General features: G+C 34.0%; 1 protein-coding gene across 2 annotated transcripts in view; it reads left to right on the top strand.

Moving 5' to 3' along the window:
• The first annotated feature begins 10,005 nt into the window (after positions 1-10,005).
• Positions 10,006-16,939, top strand: part of LOC124369235 (targeting protein for Xklp2-like) — a 54,768-nt gene continuing 47,834 nt past the window's right edge. For both annotated transcript variants that reach the window (XM_046827119.1, XM_046827127.1), the window contains exons 1-2: positions 10,006-10,246; positions 13,576-13,858. In XM_046827119.1, the coding sequence (XP_046683075.1) occupies positions 10,153-10,246; positions 13,576-13,858 (377 nt within the window). In that variant the 5' untranslated portion in view covers positions 10,006-10,152. The remainder of the gene's footprint in view (positions 10,247-13,575; positions 13,859-16,939) is intronic.

The raw sequence follows: 16,939 nt of genomic DNA on the forward strand, positions 1-16,939 counted from the left end.
TAGAAATAAGAAACCTATCACGTTTATATTCGTTGACATTAATCAATTTAAAACAGTAAAGTTTAACAAGTACATACAAATATTTCAACAATTTACAAACTTGTAAAAATAAGTTACTTAAAATGAGAAAAAGTGTTAAATTGTAGGCGGCCTACTACTAGAAAAAACTAAATATACATTGTTGTGTTTTTAGACATGACAAATAAAAAGAATTAGAAGTAATCTATGCACAAACAATGTTTTTTTTCTCGCACAAAGTCATTAGAATTGTTTAAATTGTAGACCTATTACACATTTAAGAGATACTGGTGATAAATAAGTCCCCACTTATTACAGTTTAAACAGTAATAATAATAATAAGATTAATTGAAAACAAAAACAACTTCTGCCATTTATAGAATTGATCACTATCTACTTTAACTTTTGGCATTAACTTTTGGAAATTAGTTTTTACTCATCACAGTCAATCAAGTCTTGTTCTCCTGACTCTGGAAGACTTGTCCAAAACCCCCGACGGTTGGATGGCATAAGGGGACACAGTTTTTGAATAATGTCTTTCTTTTTGGTTTTATTGAAACCCCGAACTTTATTTATTTTTTCTGGCATAGGAAACTTTTTGATATACTTGGATTGAATAAAGTTCAACTCTTTTGAAGGAGATTCTTCATATTTCGTAGAGTACAAAAGCGCAGTTTTACCTCTGTCAGCAGTTACTTTCACAACATCTTTGAGATATGGCACATTTTTCTCGACACTTAAGCTTTTGTTTTAGAAGAACAGTCTTTCCATTTATACAAGTCGCTTTCACCAAGTTCTTTGATGTCTACCTTTCCTACATTAGCTTTTTCAACACATTTAACAAAGTCCTGGAAATCATAGACCTTTCCACTGTGTTTCATAGCTAACTCAACTTGATGGTGGAAGGAGTCAGCAGCCATAAACGAGTGGCCTGGTTCAAAGTAGAAAACATCAATTTTATCAACGGAAATCTCGGGGCAGTAATTTACAAGATAAACAAGGAAGGTGAACAGAGCCAAATTTTTTTGTTTTATCCCGCACAATTGTCCAGCCAAATACAAATATGCTTTGATATCCCTGAAATGATAGAAAAAGGAATAAAATGCATTTAAGATGTCTTCTTTTTTTCTTCCACTTATTGCCTCGTGCCATAAGACTGCTAGAGGCCTAGTTTTTTATTTGGTCCCAAGAGGTACAAAACTTTCATTGAATGCTACCATTCTTCTTGTAAAAACTACCTCCTTGAAGTTGTCCATCCTTGGCAACATAATAACTTTTTGTAGATCACCACAAAAATATAAGGTATCATCAGAAGAATAACTAATGATAACCAAAACACACGTTCATGACACATTAACTTGATAGGTTGTTGAGTTACTAAGTGATAACAGCTGCAACAACAAAAACTCTAGCCTATCATGCTGCTATGTTTGATGAAAGAAGGGCCCTAATTCCAGGAAATCTCCTACTTAGTCTTATGAGAGAAGGCCCCAATTCCTTGATGCTCTCGGGTGGACTATTGAAACCATAAGTCTAAAGGCCCTAATTGCAACTGCCTATGCACTTAGGGTGTTTTAAAACATTTAATTGTTACATAGGGCCATCTTATGTCAAAAAAACCACGACATTTCGGAGTTAGGGCCAATATAAATTGTAGTAATAGTGACCATGGAGTTGAATTTAGGGCCTTTTTTATATCATAAAAAGACGTATTTTATCCCAGTAAATCGAAAACAACAAAAAAAAGTCAATTTAAAAAGATTTTTGGAGTTAGGGCCTTTTAACTTATGGGGGCAGATTAGCCCATAATAAGCTACCTTCAAGATTTTTGGCGATAACTTCTAATTTTTCATATATACATAAAAAATCTTAAACAAATACTCAATGTGATTTTTTTAACTCAAGGATTTCTCAATATTTATACCTAAAATAGTTATTTTGTATGCCTTATGGTCGTTATTTTTTGTAATAAGATTTCATTTGTTTCGTTCATTTAAATTTGAATGTTACAAATTTTCATTAACGAAGGAGCTTCATACCTGTTACAACCTTTCTATTACCTTCTGTCTGTTGGAACACTCAGAAAAAAGTTACGAGATGGACATTTGATTTTACTATACGTTTTTATATTATAATTATTTAATAAAATTAACTGTTTCTAAATTATAATTAGATGTGTATTAATTACATCTTTTCTTTGATTTTTTAAACGTTAGCCATTCTTCTGCCCACTATGAATTTATGTTTACATATTGTGTCTCAGTTAATTTAATAACATAAATTTTTTACAATTAATTTCAAATTGTTTATATTCTTATGATTGAAATTCTAAATTAATTGTTATTCTAGAAAAAGCTACACCATTTTAATATTAATAATAATTTAATTTTAGTCAAATTCCGTTAGCTGTTCGTATAACTCCAACCTTTTTGTAATAACAATAACAATTGTAAAGCATAACAATACATGTATGTAAATGAGTTTATAATATTCTCAACCTCTTCGTCATTGCAGACCAGTCTCTGTAGCAGTTTACTACATTACATGATAGGTACTATCTAGAGGAATGTTTTTATTCGATGCCATCAGTGCAGGACTACCGCAGTACGTTTTTAGATTTCTAGAAATTTAAAAAGAAATTCTCTAATTGGTAAACTTAATTATTAAGTGCAAAATTAATTTTATTATGTAGATCAAAAGTGTTTAAGCAATAAACGCATGCTTTTTAAAACGAAAACAACCATTTAAATTTATTTTACTATTTATAAATAGTACAAAGTAACCCAATAGAGTGTTAGGTATCATGACAAAGAGCTGTAGTAGTCCTGCATGACACTGAGGTACTCACGGTATCAGCACGGCGTCAGCAGCAGTGTCCAGACAAGTAACGATTACATGGCATCGCACCTCCACTGATAATGGGCCGCTAAGCTCTGTCGCCGCACTACTAACTTTGTAGCGGAGCTGTTTACCATGCGCGCGCCCTTGTACTTGCCTAATAGATCGAGATTTAATGAGGGTGATCGCCGAAAATTCGGTACTAAAGTGACAATACCGCAGAACTAGTACGGAGAAACTTGATCAACGCTGATGAAGTTTCAAATTATCACTCAGTTCTACCAATAATGTTATAACGCTTTTGTTTGTTAATCACAACATAGAAAGATAATTGATTAATCAGAACTTGGATCGCGCTGTGGGCTGATATTGAATGATTATGTCATTAAAATTAGATATTAATCGAGACTCCAATAAATAGAAGTGTCTGTTGTAGGTTGTTACAGGAGTCATTGAGCACCAATAAATATCTATTTTGCCAACTTTGTCAAGGTTTTTACAGCCAACTCCCAGCATTGCAAGAAGAAATCGTGTAACTTATGTAATTAATATCACAAAATAAATAAGAAGACTGTAACGACAACTTTATATTAGCATCATTAACCACAAATTAGAATTTTAGGGTCTTCCTGCTATATGATCATCATTTCCAAACTGATAAAAGGCTACATTGGCTGTCCAAAATTGTTACCTGCTATATATTTCGAGAACACGCCGCTACCGCTGACATTGAACCAACTACTTATGGAACACCCCCTTTATAAAATGGAACTGTTCGGTAACGTAGTTTGTGGTGTAGACTTTGTCAGTGATTTCCTGACATATTTTTACCAAAATGCTCTCTTTTTTTACGTATTTCATGAACGATCATCAAATTCTCAACCTTATTAGTTTTCATTATTGTTTTTACACAAAAACATTTAGAATAGTATTAGTACATAAGTAAAATGCTGCTGCTTTGATTTTTTATATTATACTAGCGGGCCCGGCGCGCTTTGCTGCGCATTTCAATAATTTTTTGCAAAAGTTGCCCGCGGCTTCGCACGCAATTTCCCGTTGAAAACAGTACACTATATTCACTTATTCTTTTTCTATCACATTCTAAACATTGCTGAGATAATTGATAGTCGTTCCATCGTGAGCCTCTTGGGCGTATTATGAAGGTATGTACCATATTCCTGCCTCTATCTAGCTGTTACCCACGGCTTCGCACGCAAATCTTAAGAACCGAAGTCCTTATATTACTTAGTAAATTTTTTTTTTTTTACTATAATAAATTTTAGATTAAATTAGTTATATCTCCGATGCCACGATTGAGCTTGCTTTGTTGTCTCGATCGAGAGAATATGTACACACGGAGTTTTGAGAACCATACTTCTGTCAAAAAAAAACAACTAAGGTTGATTTTATAACATTCTTTATATTTGTAGCCAACGTAAGATAGTAATTATGATATCTGCATTACTCTTCTGATCAAGCATGAGCATGGTTTATATTAAATAAATATTGCAGTTAAAGGTGAATTTTTACGTCAAATTTGAATTGTATTATCTGGATAGTAAAGTCTATGTTTAACAGTGATTGCAAAAACAGTTTAAACAAAATTTGTCGTTTCTCTTAAGCTTACTCTATGCTTTAAAACTATAAGTGTAATATATGTTTACAAAGAACAGCTGATTAAAAATTTGAAAAGACGTTAACATATATGTTTGCTGCAATGCATTTCTTATGGGTATTTCTGTAACCAGTGGGGCGGAATCCTGAATCGGGAAAGGGATGGGCATAGCTTATAAACCTTCTCTCCGTGGAAAAATACATATACGTACAAATTTTCATCATGATCGGTCCAATAGTTCACGATTCCATAAAGGACAAACATACAAACATTCATTTTATATATATATAGATTACATATTGTTGTTAAACAATCTGTGTCAAGTTTATAAAAACTAAATTGCAAATTTGTTATCTAAGTTGTTAATCATTTTATATTATTTTTACTCTTCAGTACCGTACTGAATATGTTTTCCTAATTTGAGTATTGTAAATCATTTGTTAAATGACTCTAACGTTGGATAAATAAATAAAAATCTTGAATCAGGAAGTATACTCTTCAATGGCTTGCCTTCATCTCTGTTTGGAACGTGTAAATCAACCCATTGATCATGTTCACCAAACCATTTGTTTTACCTACTTAAACTGTAAAATTATATATCCCGAACAAACGTCAATATTTGTATTTAAAGGTTAAAGTCTAGTGAATTCTAGGCCAATGTGAATTCTAAGAAACTTACGATCAGTGACGTGGACAGAGGAGATTGTCGTACAGGAGGGTATTCAGTATCTAAATTAAAATTTAATTCAAATTGGTTTATTCTTGCAGTTAGCACTGTCTGAAATTACGTAAAACACTCGTCGAGGAAACACCGAGAGTCTAGAACCGCATAAAACATCTATTCCTCTGCTCCGACGTTCGACTGCTTTCGGAGCCCTCTTCGGCTTTATGATCTTAATACTTGCCGTTAATTCGTCTTTGTATTATCTACAAGGATGATCGCCCTTACTATTATTGTTTACTTTCATTGTTTAATTATTGTTCAAAACTGTAAAAATGGAGGTGTCCGTTGAAATGTAAAATAAAATAAAATAAAATAAACTAGAGTTGGTTGTTTAAGTTATTTTGTTAGTACGTGAATTTCTAACAGTCTTCGCGGTGGGGGCATTTTGAGTTCTGTAATTTGTATGGTTTATTTACTGGGTTGCATTGGCTTAGGATAAGAATGAAGCTCTCAGGTAAGATTAAATACGTATTCACATATAGTCTACTTCAGCGTTAATTACTTCTGGGAGGGACAAGTGAGGTATAAATATGTTGAACGAAAGCGAGGAAGTGATAATCCCTTGTTAAATCTGCTCTTACTCATTGGAGGGGATAATATAACATAATTTTATAATAATGATTTAAGACTTTTTTATTATTTTAAGTGTTTTTATGTTTAAATGATTATACCTAGATGGGATTTTTTACTGCTTTAGAGACCAGTGAGGCATAGTCTGTAGGGGTTTTCGAAATAAGAATAGTTATATATTCATCCTAGAGACCCTAAGAATGTCCATGTAAGTTTTCAGTACAATCGATTGAATAGTTTATGTGCAAACGCAAAACAAACAAACAAAGGCAATTTCGCATTTATAATATTGTTAGGATTAAGATTAGGATTGTCAATCAAAATTGTATGATTCTTGACAACAACAATAAAACTATCCATTGTATTTAACTTGTAAGTCCACACGCATATACACTATTATACCGAGACAAGATCAAAAGGGTAATAATTAATGCAAACGTATCCTACATGTATAAATTATGATTCATTAGTGGCCTATTACTCAAATAGTAATATAATGCTGTCTGGAATTTGTTTAAAAAATAACCACATTTAATAATCAACTTCATTGCAATAGGTTAACGGTAAACTGTTGTCAATATTTACTACCTCAGCAGTACGTTGTGCGAATGTAATGAAAGCATCACTAGAATGAGTGCAGGTAGAAACACTAATTCACGGCCAGGTCAGATTTGTAAAGTAGGATCGTTAGCCCATGGGTGTCGGCGTGGACTACCTACTGTCATACCCTGCAAGAACGTGATATCAGCCACCCTAGTCAAAATTAGGCATAGACCTACAGTTCTACAATCGAGTACGCCACACCATATTTCGCGTAACAGGCTTCGCTGAGGTTGCATGCAAAATCTCAGTTTTATAACTTACTTCATTTTTTAGATATTCTACGGACAGATCAGAACAATCCTGAATAAATGAATCCTATAACAATCGTACAGAAAAAAATGTATACATCACCCGAGGACAAAAGTGAAATTGTGTTAGTCTACTGAGTAACATACTTCAATAAAGCCCAGCAATGAAAAATAGGTTACATGCAAAATTTAACCTGTAAATTTAATCTGTATACTTTAAATTTTGCTCGCAATATCTTGCCACATTCACATTTTGGTTCATTCAGTTATACTTCAGAGGAGTGCTATAATAAAAAAAGTTCCGGTTAGCTAGAGAGGGTACTACAACGCAAGAATGCATTGAAATGAAATCTTGTCACGGACTTCTAACATTGACTTTCCATTTTACTCTTTTTATTTTTACTCTATGAATACAAATTTCATATTTTAAAACCTCATTTGATTGTACGGAGTTTGTTTACAAATTTATTTATTCTGACATTTTCTCGTTGCATCATGGTTACATATAAAGTCAATGTAAAAATGTTCGCTAACGCTCAGCCAAATCACATGGAGTCACATGTAGCATCATCAAACTCAGTTTTCACTATGTATAAATCAAACACAAAAGATGCAAAATTTCAAATCTATGTCAGTTCGTTTTCGAGATATTGTGGGGACGGACAGACAGAACTGAAATATTCCTGGCCCCTCGAGTGATATATGGTTGGCACAAAAAGAATGGTTGGCAAACGTAAGACGGAAGTAACCGCCTCACATTCATAAGCTTCCATTAAATGTAGAGCCTTACCATCCAAACAGTAAAAAGTTATTTCCGAGGTAATAAAGGTGTATATTTTAATGTGGTAGGCGTTTTAAGTGAAATGTTTATCGGGTTTGAGGGGTCGCCGGTACCCGGCTCCGCCAGGGATGTTCTTTGAAAAAACAATCTGTAGATTGCTATGTCTAGAAAACCTTACCACATGAATTTTACTGTGCCACTGCAATACAGTCCCCTGGCATCAGCCAACTAAAAGATTAGCCGCCTCCTTTCCTCTACCCCCCCGCCTATCAATCGCTATGATAGTCTGGTCTTGTACCTATATCAGTCATGTTCGAGCACACTTTCTAGTACTAGACTGCTTTATTAAAACAAGTGCTGGCAGTGGACGAGAAGTTAAACGTATCCAATCTGATCGTAGCTCTCAAGATAAATGGTTCTTAACTTCACTGGTTTCACTTCAAAACACTCAAAATAACAAATAAACTGCAACCGCTCATGAGCAGCATAAAGCAAAATGGGCCAACGGATCTACTGCGGACCCAGTGCTTTTACATGATCGATCACTACTATACCACACTGTGGTTAATAGTGCTCAACTTGTCTGAGTAGGGTAAAAAGAATGGTACCATTCATTCATACCAGTGGCCACTTCCAGTATGGCAAATATGTGCATTTTACTGCGCCAGATCATACTATCGCTCATTACTCATGCAATATCATTTTTGAAGAGTAAATGAGACGATTAATTGTGCTGTTAACACATAAAAAGGACACCATCAACAAAAACGTATTGGAGGATAAACGTGCAGCTGAATATGAAAGTCACTATTCAATAAGTACACTTACTAGTTAATAATAAAGTCCATATTGATGAAACTTCTGTTGCAAAATTTGGAAGGTAAAAGTATTGGAATCCGAGTGTTTGTCAGTACTCCAACAAATATTAAACAAAGTGCAATCGGGAAAACTAATCTACAGACAACAGGTGTTTTTAGAGAATATGTTGGTTTTATCTTAATTTGTATTACATGAATAACTGAAGAGAATAATACCTTATTAGATGTTTCGCCAGGAAGAGAAACAGTTGGAACAAACCGATTTGTTTCCCAGCTATGTTTAATGTTCATCTTCCATCCTTTTCAATGACTAGAATACTTACTCTTCAACGCAATACAGGAAAGGCAAGGAATCATCAAGCTATACGAATTGCAAACTGCAATCGATTAGATTGTTACTGATCCCAATGCTACTCACTGCATTATCGAAAAGGCAATGGAAAGAATGTTTCTAGTTGCATAACAGGCCCCATCTAATCAGATCGACCTCAGCAAATTTTGGTATTTGGTGGAGTTGGAAAAAGAAACCACAGAGAACTTAGGAAGTATTACCGCCCTGGCAATACCAGTTCCTGATACTGTTAAACACAATTATTTTAATGCTGCACTAAATTTTCAATGGTTTCCCAAAGGCCGAGATGCTCTGTAACTTAGTTTGCAGCGACTGTCATATATCTCATATATCAAATATCTCCTGCAGATCTAGAGCCAGAGGTAGAAGATTATACTAGTGCCTCATTTTACGGTTCCAGAAAAGGATCAAGCAATCTTCCAACAAAATTGTGCTCTTCCTCATTTTGCAAATCCTGCCAAGCGATTACTAAATGACAACCTTCTTGGCAGTTTGATTGGTCGTGGAAGTGATTTTTTAGATTGGTCGCTCCGATCCCCAGATTTAACTGTGTGTAATTTCTTTCTATGGGGTTACTTAAAGGAACAAGTTTATACTCGTAGTTTCAATAATGATGTGGAATTAAAACAATCAACTGAAGAGGAACTTCTCCGGATACCGCAGAATTTCTTTCTAAGAGCTTACGATTCATTTTTATATGCGCAGTTATCAGTGTGTCGCTGTGGATACTACATTTCATACAACTTATCACTTAAATTCTACAAAAAATAATGCTTAGGACCTTTTGTGTAGGTATGTAAGTTTATTTCATTTAATTTTATAATGAACCGTTTTTGCGCTTAACCTGATAGTTCTTGGAATATTGCGAAAAGCTGAAATAATGTACCTTTAAACCTCCCTACCCTCCTTCGATAGCCCCACAACAGAAATATTTTATTGTATTTATTAGGACCCTTATTAAAAAGTAAAAAATGTACGAGTTTTCAAAACTATGTTAGTTTAATTAGCAATTTAAAAGTAAAACCTAAAGTAACTTCTTATTTCACCAGGTGAAGTTAGGGCTAAAAGCCCCTCTCTAACACTTAAACTGGAGACCAACGGCAATTAAAAATATAATTTGAAGAAAATTCTACTATTTTAAATTATTTCAGGTAATAATTATCGTATTAAGGTATTTAAAGCTTTAAAGCTATTTCTACACATCTTCGTAGCTCTATTAGATTAGTGTATTAAGTTTGAAATAATAATTATTGCTTGTATTTATTAAACTCTTTAAGTAGTTTTAATAAATAAAAGAACTTAATATTGGTTTGAAAACTGCTAAATGCATCGTTATGTCATTTCAATTGTACATATATGCTATTTCTCTTATGTGTTGGCAGCTCTGTCACATATTCAGCTGTTTTAATAAAGGCGCCACAATAAATTGAATTCATTACAAGAAAAACCGTTCGAGATCGAGTTCGGGTTGAATCTTGAATTCTAAGTTGAGTGTTGAGACAGTATTTGAAACTTTAAACTGTTGTATGCTTGTTTTCAGTTATTTTTGAATTGCTCTAACATTTTTGTAACTAGTTATTTCACTATGAATAAAAGTGAAGGGTTTGAGTTTAATGCACCGCAATTCTTAGACTTCAACGCCGATTTGAATGAAAGTGATGGAGCAGATACATTTTTTGGTAAGTGGCAGGCATTATGTTTTAATTCTACGATTCGTAACTATGGAATGTGACTGCAGTTCATAAATAGTATAAGAGATTAGGCCTATACCAGGTAAGAAGTGGATAGGCCCAAATAGGATTTATGAAACTACAGAACTTTTTTTAAACATAGGCTATGTCAAAAAACTGGTTCAAATCTCAGGCAGGTCCAATCTTGTATGAATGAATCTTGTAGTTATGAATTTACAACATTATTAAAGTACAGGTAAAAAGCACTAAACAAATCGCATGCCATATAAGGAAAATTTAACTGCTAGTTCCAGGTTTAATGGATCATCACCAATAATCATTAGGTACTTCTTGCCGATACCTATATTCTGCAAAGTTATCGGCAATGCAGTGACTCTTGAACAATGTTTTTAATAATTTCTATCTAGCTATCCAATTGGATTCTATTGTTTGGGATGCAGAAGTTAGTGGGTTGACAAAGTTTTTACTGTGGTTTACAATAAAATGGTTATATCATTTTGTATTTAAACAAAAATATGCTTTTCACAAATCTGTGGCTTGCATTCATGGATTGATGTGCCTAACTTAATTCCATTATTAGTGGTTGACTTTGGTTTACTGGTTTTGGTAAGATCCATGCCTGCCAGTCTCCTCTAAATGTTTAATAGTATTTTCTCTCCAGATGTAGATAGGATTGCGATTAGGGAAAGTGTTACTGAGTTTCTCACGTCATTATAAGATCTAATCCGATCTCCATAACCAAGCATCATTAAAACTGTTATATATTCATGTCCACTGAGCTACATACTGTACAACTAGTATAACTTGATAACTTTGTCAACACCATGAATAAACAAATACACATTGCCTTGATTCGAACACTAGCTGATGAGACTGGAAACTCGTTTGTAAAGTCAGATCAAAGATCAAAAGTTACTAAAAATGCTACTGTAGGCTTTGCTCACCTTTAAACAATGAATATTTATATTCTCATTACATTTTCGATTTAAATTTATATTAGCCACCATTTTGTACTGGCCTTGAGAAACACTCGCTCTCAGGACATCTTCTCTAGGAGAGCCATGCCCACACTCTACAGTCATCATAGTTGTATTCCTCGTCTGGGGAGGGAGGGTAACGAAGTCTCCGGTGAGGTGGACTTCTTCAGCACCACTCCGGCTGCATTCAAGAAGTGCCTAAGACAAATAATTTTTCCACCACAGACATAATGTGAATACTCCTATAGCTTATTTAATAGTTCTTGTTTTCCTGCGTTGTTCTCTGTTGTTGTACTTAATATTTTTGTTTATAGCCATTTGTTATTTATTACTACTGTTGTTAAGCTCGACTGTTTGATTTTTCTTTAATATGTTCAGTTCTCATATCGTAATTGCACTGTTGATCTATTGTTATCTTACTTCATACTTTATTATCTGTTACTTGTTACTGTCTATAGTTTATATTGTTACCCTACTCATGTTATTATTAGTATCTTTGTTATTTATGAAAACATTATTAATTACTTTTGTATTATTATATTTTGTTCAAGCATGCTATCTCTACCATAATATAATCAATTGTAAAAATGGGTTACCGTTGGAAATAAAATAAATAAATAGATAGTGGCCTCTAGGTATCACTTCTGATTTTTATCATAAAGATCTTTAAAACTATGTTTAACTTGGCGGAGGTTTACATTTAAAAATTTTTAGTTTGGCCCAACATTTGTTATTTGGGGACATGGTTAATATTATGATAGCTACTAACTGAAAGGTGCAGTTTTGTACCCTGCAAATGTAGCCTATACTGAATTTAGTTTATATAGGTGCATTCGTTAAATTCAATATTGGATATCCACATTTTTCTTTTTTACTCTGTGTGTGCCTGTATAATACAAGGTTTGTTCTGCTGTTTTCTCATTGCCATCTTGGTTATCCCTAAGATGAAGGTATAAACGCTCAGCCAAATCCCATGGAGTGACATGCACCATCATTGTACTCAGTGTTTCGAATATAAAAATGAAATTTCATGCACAATTTCAAGTTTATAGTTCAGTGTGTTTTTAAGATATTGTGTGGCCAGATAGACAAATGAAATTTTTCCAGAAATTATGCTAAATAAGCTCTAAATAAAAAAAAACTATTTTTTTTAATAGATAAGAGAGAAATCGAGTTCTGAAGCATTTCTCCACAGTAAAAATAAGTCTTATTAATGTATGTCAAATTCTATCTTTAGTAGTACATAATTTATTACGGATATTTCTTAAAGTTGTAAGTTAGTAGAAGAATGTGAGCCTGTATTGTGTTGCCTAAATTAAATACCATGTAATTTATTTAGAGTAGTAGTAGTAGTAGTACATAGAGCAGGATAGTTATGTGATACAAAATATGTTTTATTAGCCTAAGTCTTAATGAGTAGTAGTCTATTTCATCTATATTTCTTTTATCTTAATATTGGCTCTTATCGAGGAGCTGCCTTCTACAACTGTCTGCCAGAAGAAATGAAGAGAATCCCTGAGAAGAATCTGAAGAGAAGACTCATGGACTGGCTGCTGGAACGAACAATATACACAGTCCAGGAGTTTTTGGATTGGAGAACTCAGCAATGAAGATGAATAATGACGAATTCTGTAACTCTTACTGTACATACTTTTTACCTAATTCGAACTTAACAATTGTAATTTAAATGACACAATCGCTGTACTCAATGTATATGTGAATAAAGATTTGATTTGATTTGATTTGGCGTTTAACACACTTTTTGTAAACTGCTAAAATATTATTCTTTTCACCATAAGTTTAAATTTTTTAAAATTATAAATCCAGTATAGTTTGGCATATTGACTTAAAAACTAAAACTAGCGAGGTGCCTCTCAATCGTTTTTTGAGACAGAATACAAAAAGTATTTACATTTTTATAGGATAGCACATTGAAAATAATTAAAACTCCATATTAATGTAAATGATGTTATTTAAAACTGTTTTAAAGTAACTAATGTACCTTTATTGAAAAATATATTGCATTGAATTTTAAAAGGTTTTGAGGAAATCCCTATGCCATTCTAGTTTGTTAATACCCTTACATAAATCAGTAGAGTAAAAGCATGTTGTTGAAAAACATGACAGTAGTGTCTTACCTACTAGAAGGAATGGTATTACCCGTAGTCCCTTGTACGCTGGTATCTGCCAATGTAAGGTCATCAACCCTTCATTGCCATTGCAATATCATCTTATCTAAAGAGAGATAGTCCAATTTTCTGTAAAAGTAATATTCCAGTGTTTGAGAGTTATGGTATTTATTTTTATATCAATCATTATGTTAATATATTGATGTTTCAGATGTTGAATCTGAAGTACCATCTCAGAAGGATGAAAATAAAGAAAATAAATCTGAAAATTTGGAAACCATCCGGATCAAAGAAGAAATTGTCACACCTCCACAGGTTGCCAAAAACAGTAGTCATGCAGGAAATACCCCTACAGTGAAATCAATCAAGAAGGAGCAAGTTAGTGAGAAAAAGAGAGAAATTAAGCTTGCTGTACGCAGACTCTCTGTTATTAACAAACCACTCTTACCTGTCGCTAAAGTGGAGCCATTTGCTGTAGTGGGAGAAAAACTTAGGTATTTAGTTCTTTAGTGACTTTAATTTTAGTATTCAACCTTAATTACTTATTCTATATAGCCTATTCAAATTGCTATAGTTTATCATTTCATATTTTGATCACACAGGTAGTTTAATTTATAGAAGTATGAGATTATTATCTTAACAAATTTGTTTTAGTTTTAAGATTAATTAGTTTGTAAAGACAAAACTTACAGTTAAATTCCTACTTCCCAATATACAGTCTGTAACCTGAGGGTATTCTGCATGCCAGAGTGCTGCACTTCATTACCTCCACAGTCTGCCTGACCTGTTCCTATTTATTTGCTTCATCATGACTTAAAAGAAATGAAATCTACTTTACTTATTCACTAAAACAGTCTACAAAAATACAATGTTATTCTAGCTTTGTGATTTTGATTTGTTCTCTTACGACAAGAAGCTTAGAAATTGCACCTAGTCCTAAAAAGAACCTTTGCACTGCTTATAGTGAAAGAACCTTTCCATAGTGATAGGATATTCTGAATGGATAAGGTTGTTTGTAGGGGCCACATCCTTTCAAGATCTATAAGAATCGAACTACCCTTGCATTCTAGAATCTCAACATTTGCGGTTAATTATATATCACTCCTGGATATTCAGAAGTTTGCCCAGATTTAAATGTTATATCAGTTTTTGCTGGGCCCAGTGTGGGTTGACTAATAGGTATAAACCAGAGTATTTGGCACAATCAATGTGTTAAACTATAATACATCTATAGCTATATTATATGTTGTCAACACCTTCACTGCGACACCTGTCATGTACCGTCTTTAGAACAGCCAGTATAGTGTCAGTGACTGTCCACCATAGTCATTATAACTGTGATACATCTCTAGCTATATTATATGTTATCAAACACCTTCACTGTGGTTTCTGTCATGAACCGTCTTTAGAACAGCCAGGATAGTATCAGTGACTGTCCACCACAGTCATTATAACTGTGATACATCTCTAGCTATATTATATGTTGTCAAACACCTTCACTGTGGTTTCTGTCATGAACCGTCTTTAGAACAGCCAGGATAGTATCAGTGACTTTCCACCACAGTCATTATAACTGTGATACATCTCTAGCTATATTATATGTTATCAAACACCTTCACTGTGGTTTCTGTCATGTACCGTCTTTAGAACAGCCAGGATAGTATCAGTGACTGTCCACCACAGTCATTATAAGTGTGGTACATCTCTAGCTATATTATATGTTGTCAAACACCTTCACTGTGGTTTCTGTCATGAACCGTCTTTAGAACAGCCAGGATAGTATCAGTGCCTGTCCACCACAGTCATTATAACTGTGATACATCTCTAGCTATATTATATGTTATCAAACACCTTCACTGTGGTTTCTGTCATGTACCGTCTTTAGAACAGCCAGGATAGTATCAGTGACTGTCCACCACAGTCATTATAAAGTGTGGTACATCTCTAGCTATATTATATGTTGTCAAACACCTTCACTGTGGTTTCTGTCATGAACCGTCTTTAGAACAGCCAGGATAGTATCAGTGACTGTCCACCACAGTCATTATAACTGTGATACATCTCTAGCTATATTATATGTTATCAAACACCTTCACTGTGGTTTCTGTCATGAACCGTCTTTAGAACAGCCAGGATAGTATCAGTGACTGTCCACCACAGTCATTATAACTGTGATACATCTCTAGCTATATTATATGTTGTCAAACACCTTCACTGTGGTTTCTGTCATGAACCGTCTTTAGAACAGCCAGGATAGTATCAGTGACTGTCCACCACAGTCATTATAACTGTGATACATCTCTAGCTATATTATATGTTGTCAAACACCTTCACTGTGGTTTCTGTCATGTACCGTCTTTAGAACAGCCAGGATAGTATCAGTGACTGTCCACCACAGTCATTATAAGTGTGATACATCTCTAGCTATATTATATGTTGTCAAACACCTTCACTGTGGTTTCTGTCATGAACCGTCTTTAGAACAGCCAGGATAGTATCAGTGACTGTCCACCACAGTCATTATAAGTGTGATACATCTCTAGCTATATTATATGTTGTCAAACACCATCACTGTGGTTTCTGTCATGTACCGTCTTTAGAACAGCCAGGATAGTATCAGTGACTGTCCACCACAGTCATTATAAGTGTGATACATCTCTAGCTATATTATATGTTGTCAAACACCTTCACTGTGATACCTGTCATGAACCGTCTTTAGAACAGCCAGGATAGTATCAGTGACTGTCCACCACAGTCATTGTGTTAAACTGTGATATCTGTCATGTACCGTATTTAGAACAGCCAGGATAGTATCAGTGACTGTCCACCACAGTCATTGTGTTAAACTGTGATATCTGTCATGTACCGTATTTAGAACAGCCAGGATAGTATCAGTGATTGTCCACCACAGTCATTATGTTAAACTGTGATACATCTCTACTATATTATATTGTCCACACCTTCACTGCGACACCTGTCTTGTACTGTGTTTAGGAAAGCTGGGATAGTATCAGTGACTGTCCACCACAGTCATTATGTTAAACTGTGATACATCTCTAGCTATATTATATATTGTCAACACCTTCACTGCGACACCTGTCATTTACACAGTCAATTTGTAAATAGAAAATTCTTGCGATAACCCTCTCTTTTGGATCACAATCAAATAATGGTAGTAAATTAATTAGACAAGAAAAGTATTTGTTATTTTTGCAAATGTGTGATACGGTACATGCAAGTGATCTAAACTGTGTTAATGTGTTGCTATTAGCTGAAATATATATATATATATAAAATTGAATACCTAAGTTGCTTTTTAATCTGTTTTTCGAATTTTATAAAAAGTAATAATATTGTTAGTGAAGGATCTAGCTGTCTGGAATACTTGTATAAATACAATCTGATGTATAATAAGTATTAGAAAGCTTACCTCAATGAAATTGGTAAGTAACGAGGGAAACATATTGTAGCGCAGCACGGCAAGTGAAGCGGAACAGAACAGAGTGTACACTAGTATAAAGCACATGGCTTTAAAACCTTGTGGGGTTTACCTCTCACTCATGTCTGTACATGCA

The sequence above is a fragment of the Homalodisca vitripennis genome, chromosome 1 (assembly GCF_021130785.1).
Source record: "Homalodisca vitripennis isolate AUS2020 chromosome 1, UT_GWSS_2.1, whole genome shotgun sequence".
Classification (NCBI taxonomy): Eukaryota; Metazoa; Arthropoda; class Insecta; order Hemiptera; family Cicadellidae; genus Homalodisca; species Homalodisca vitripennis.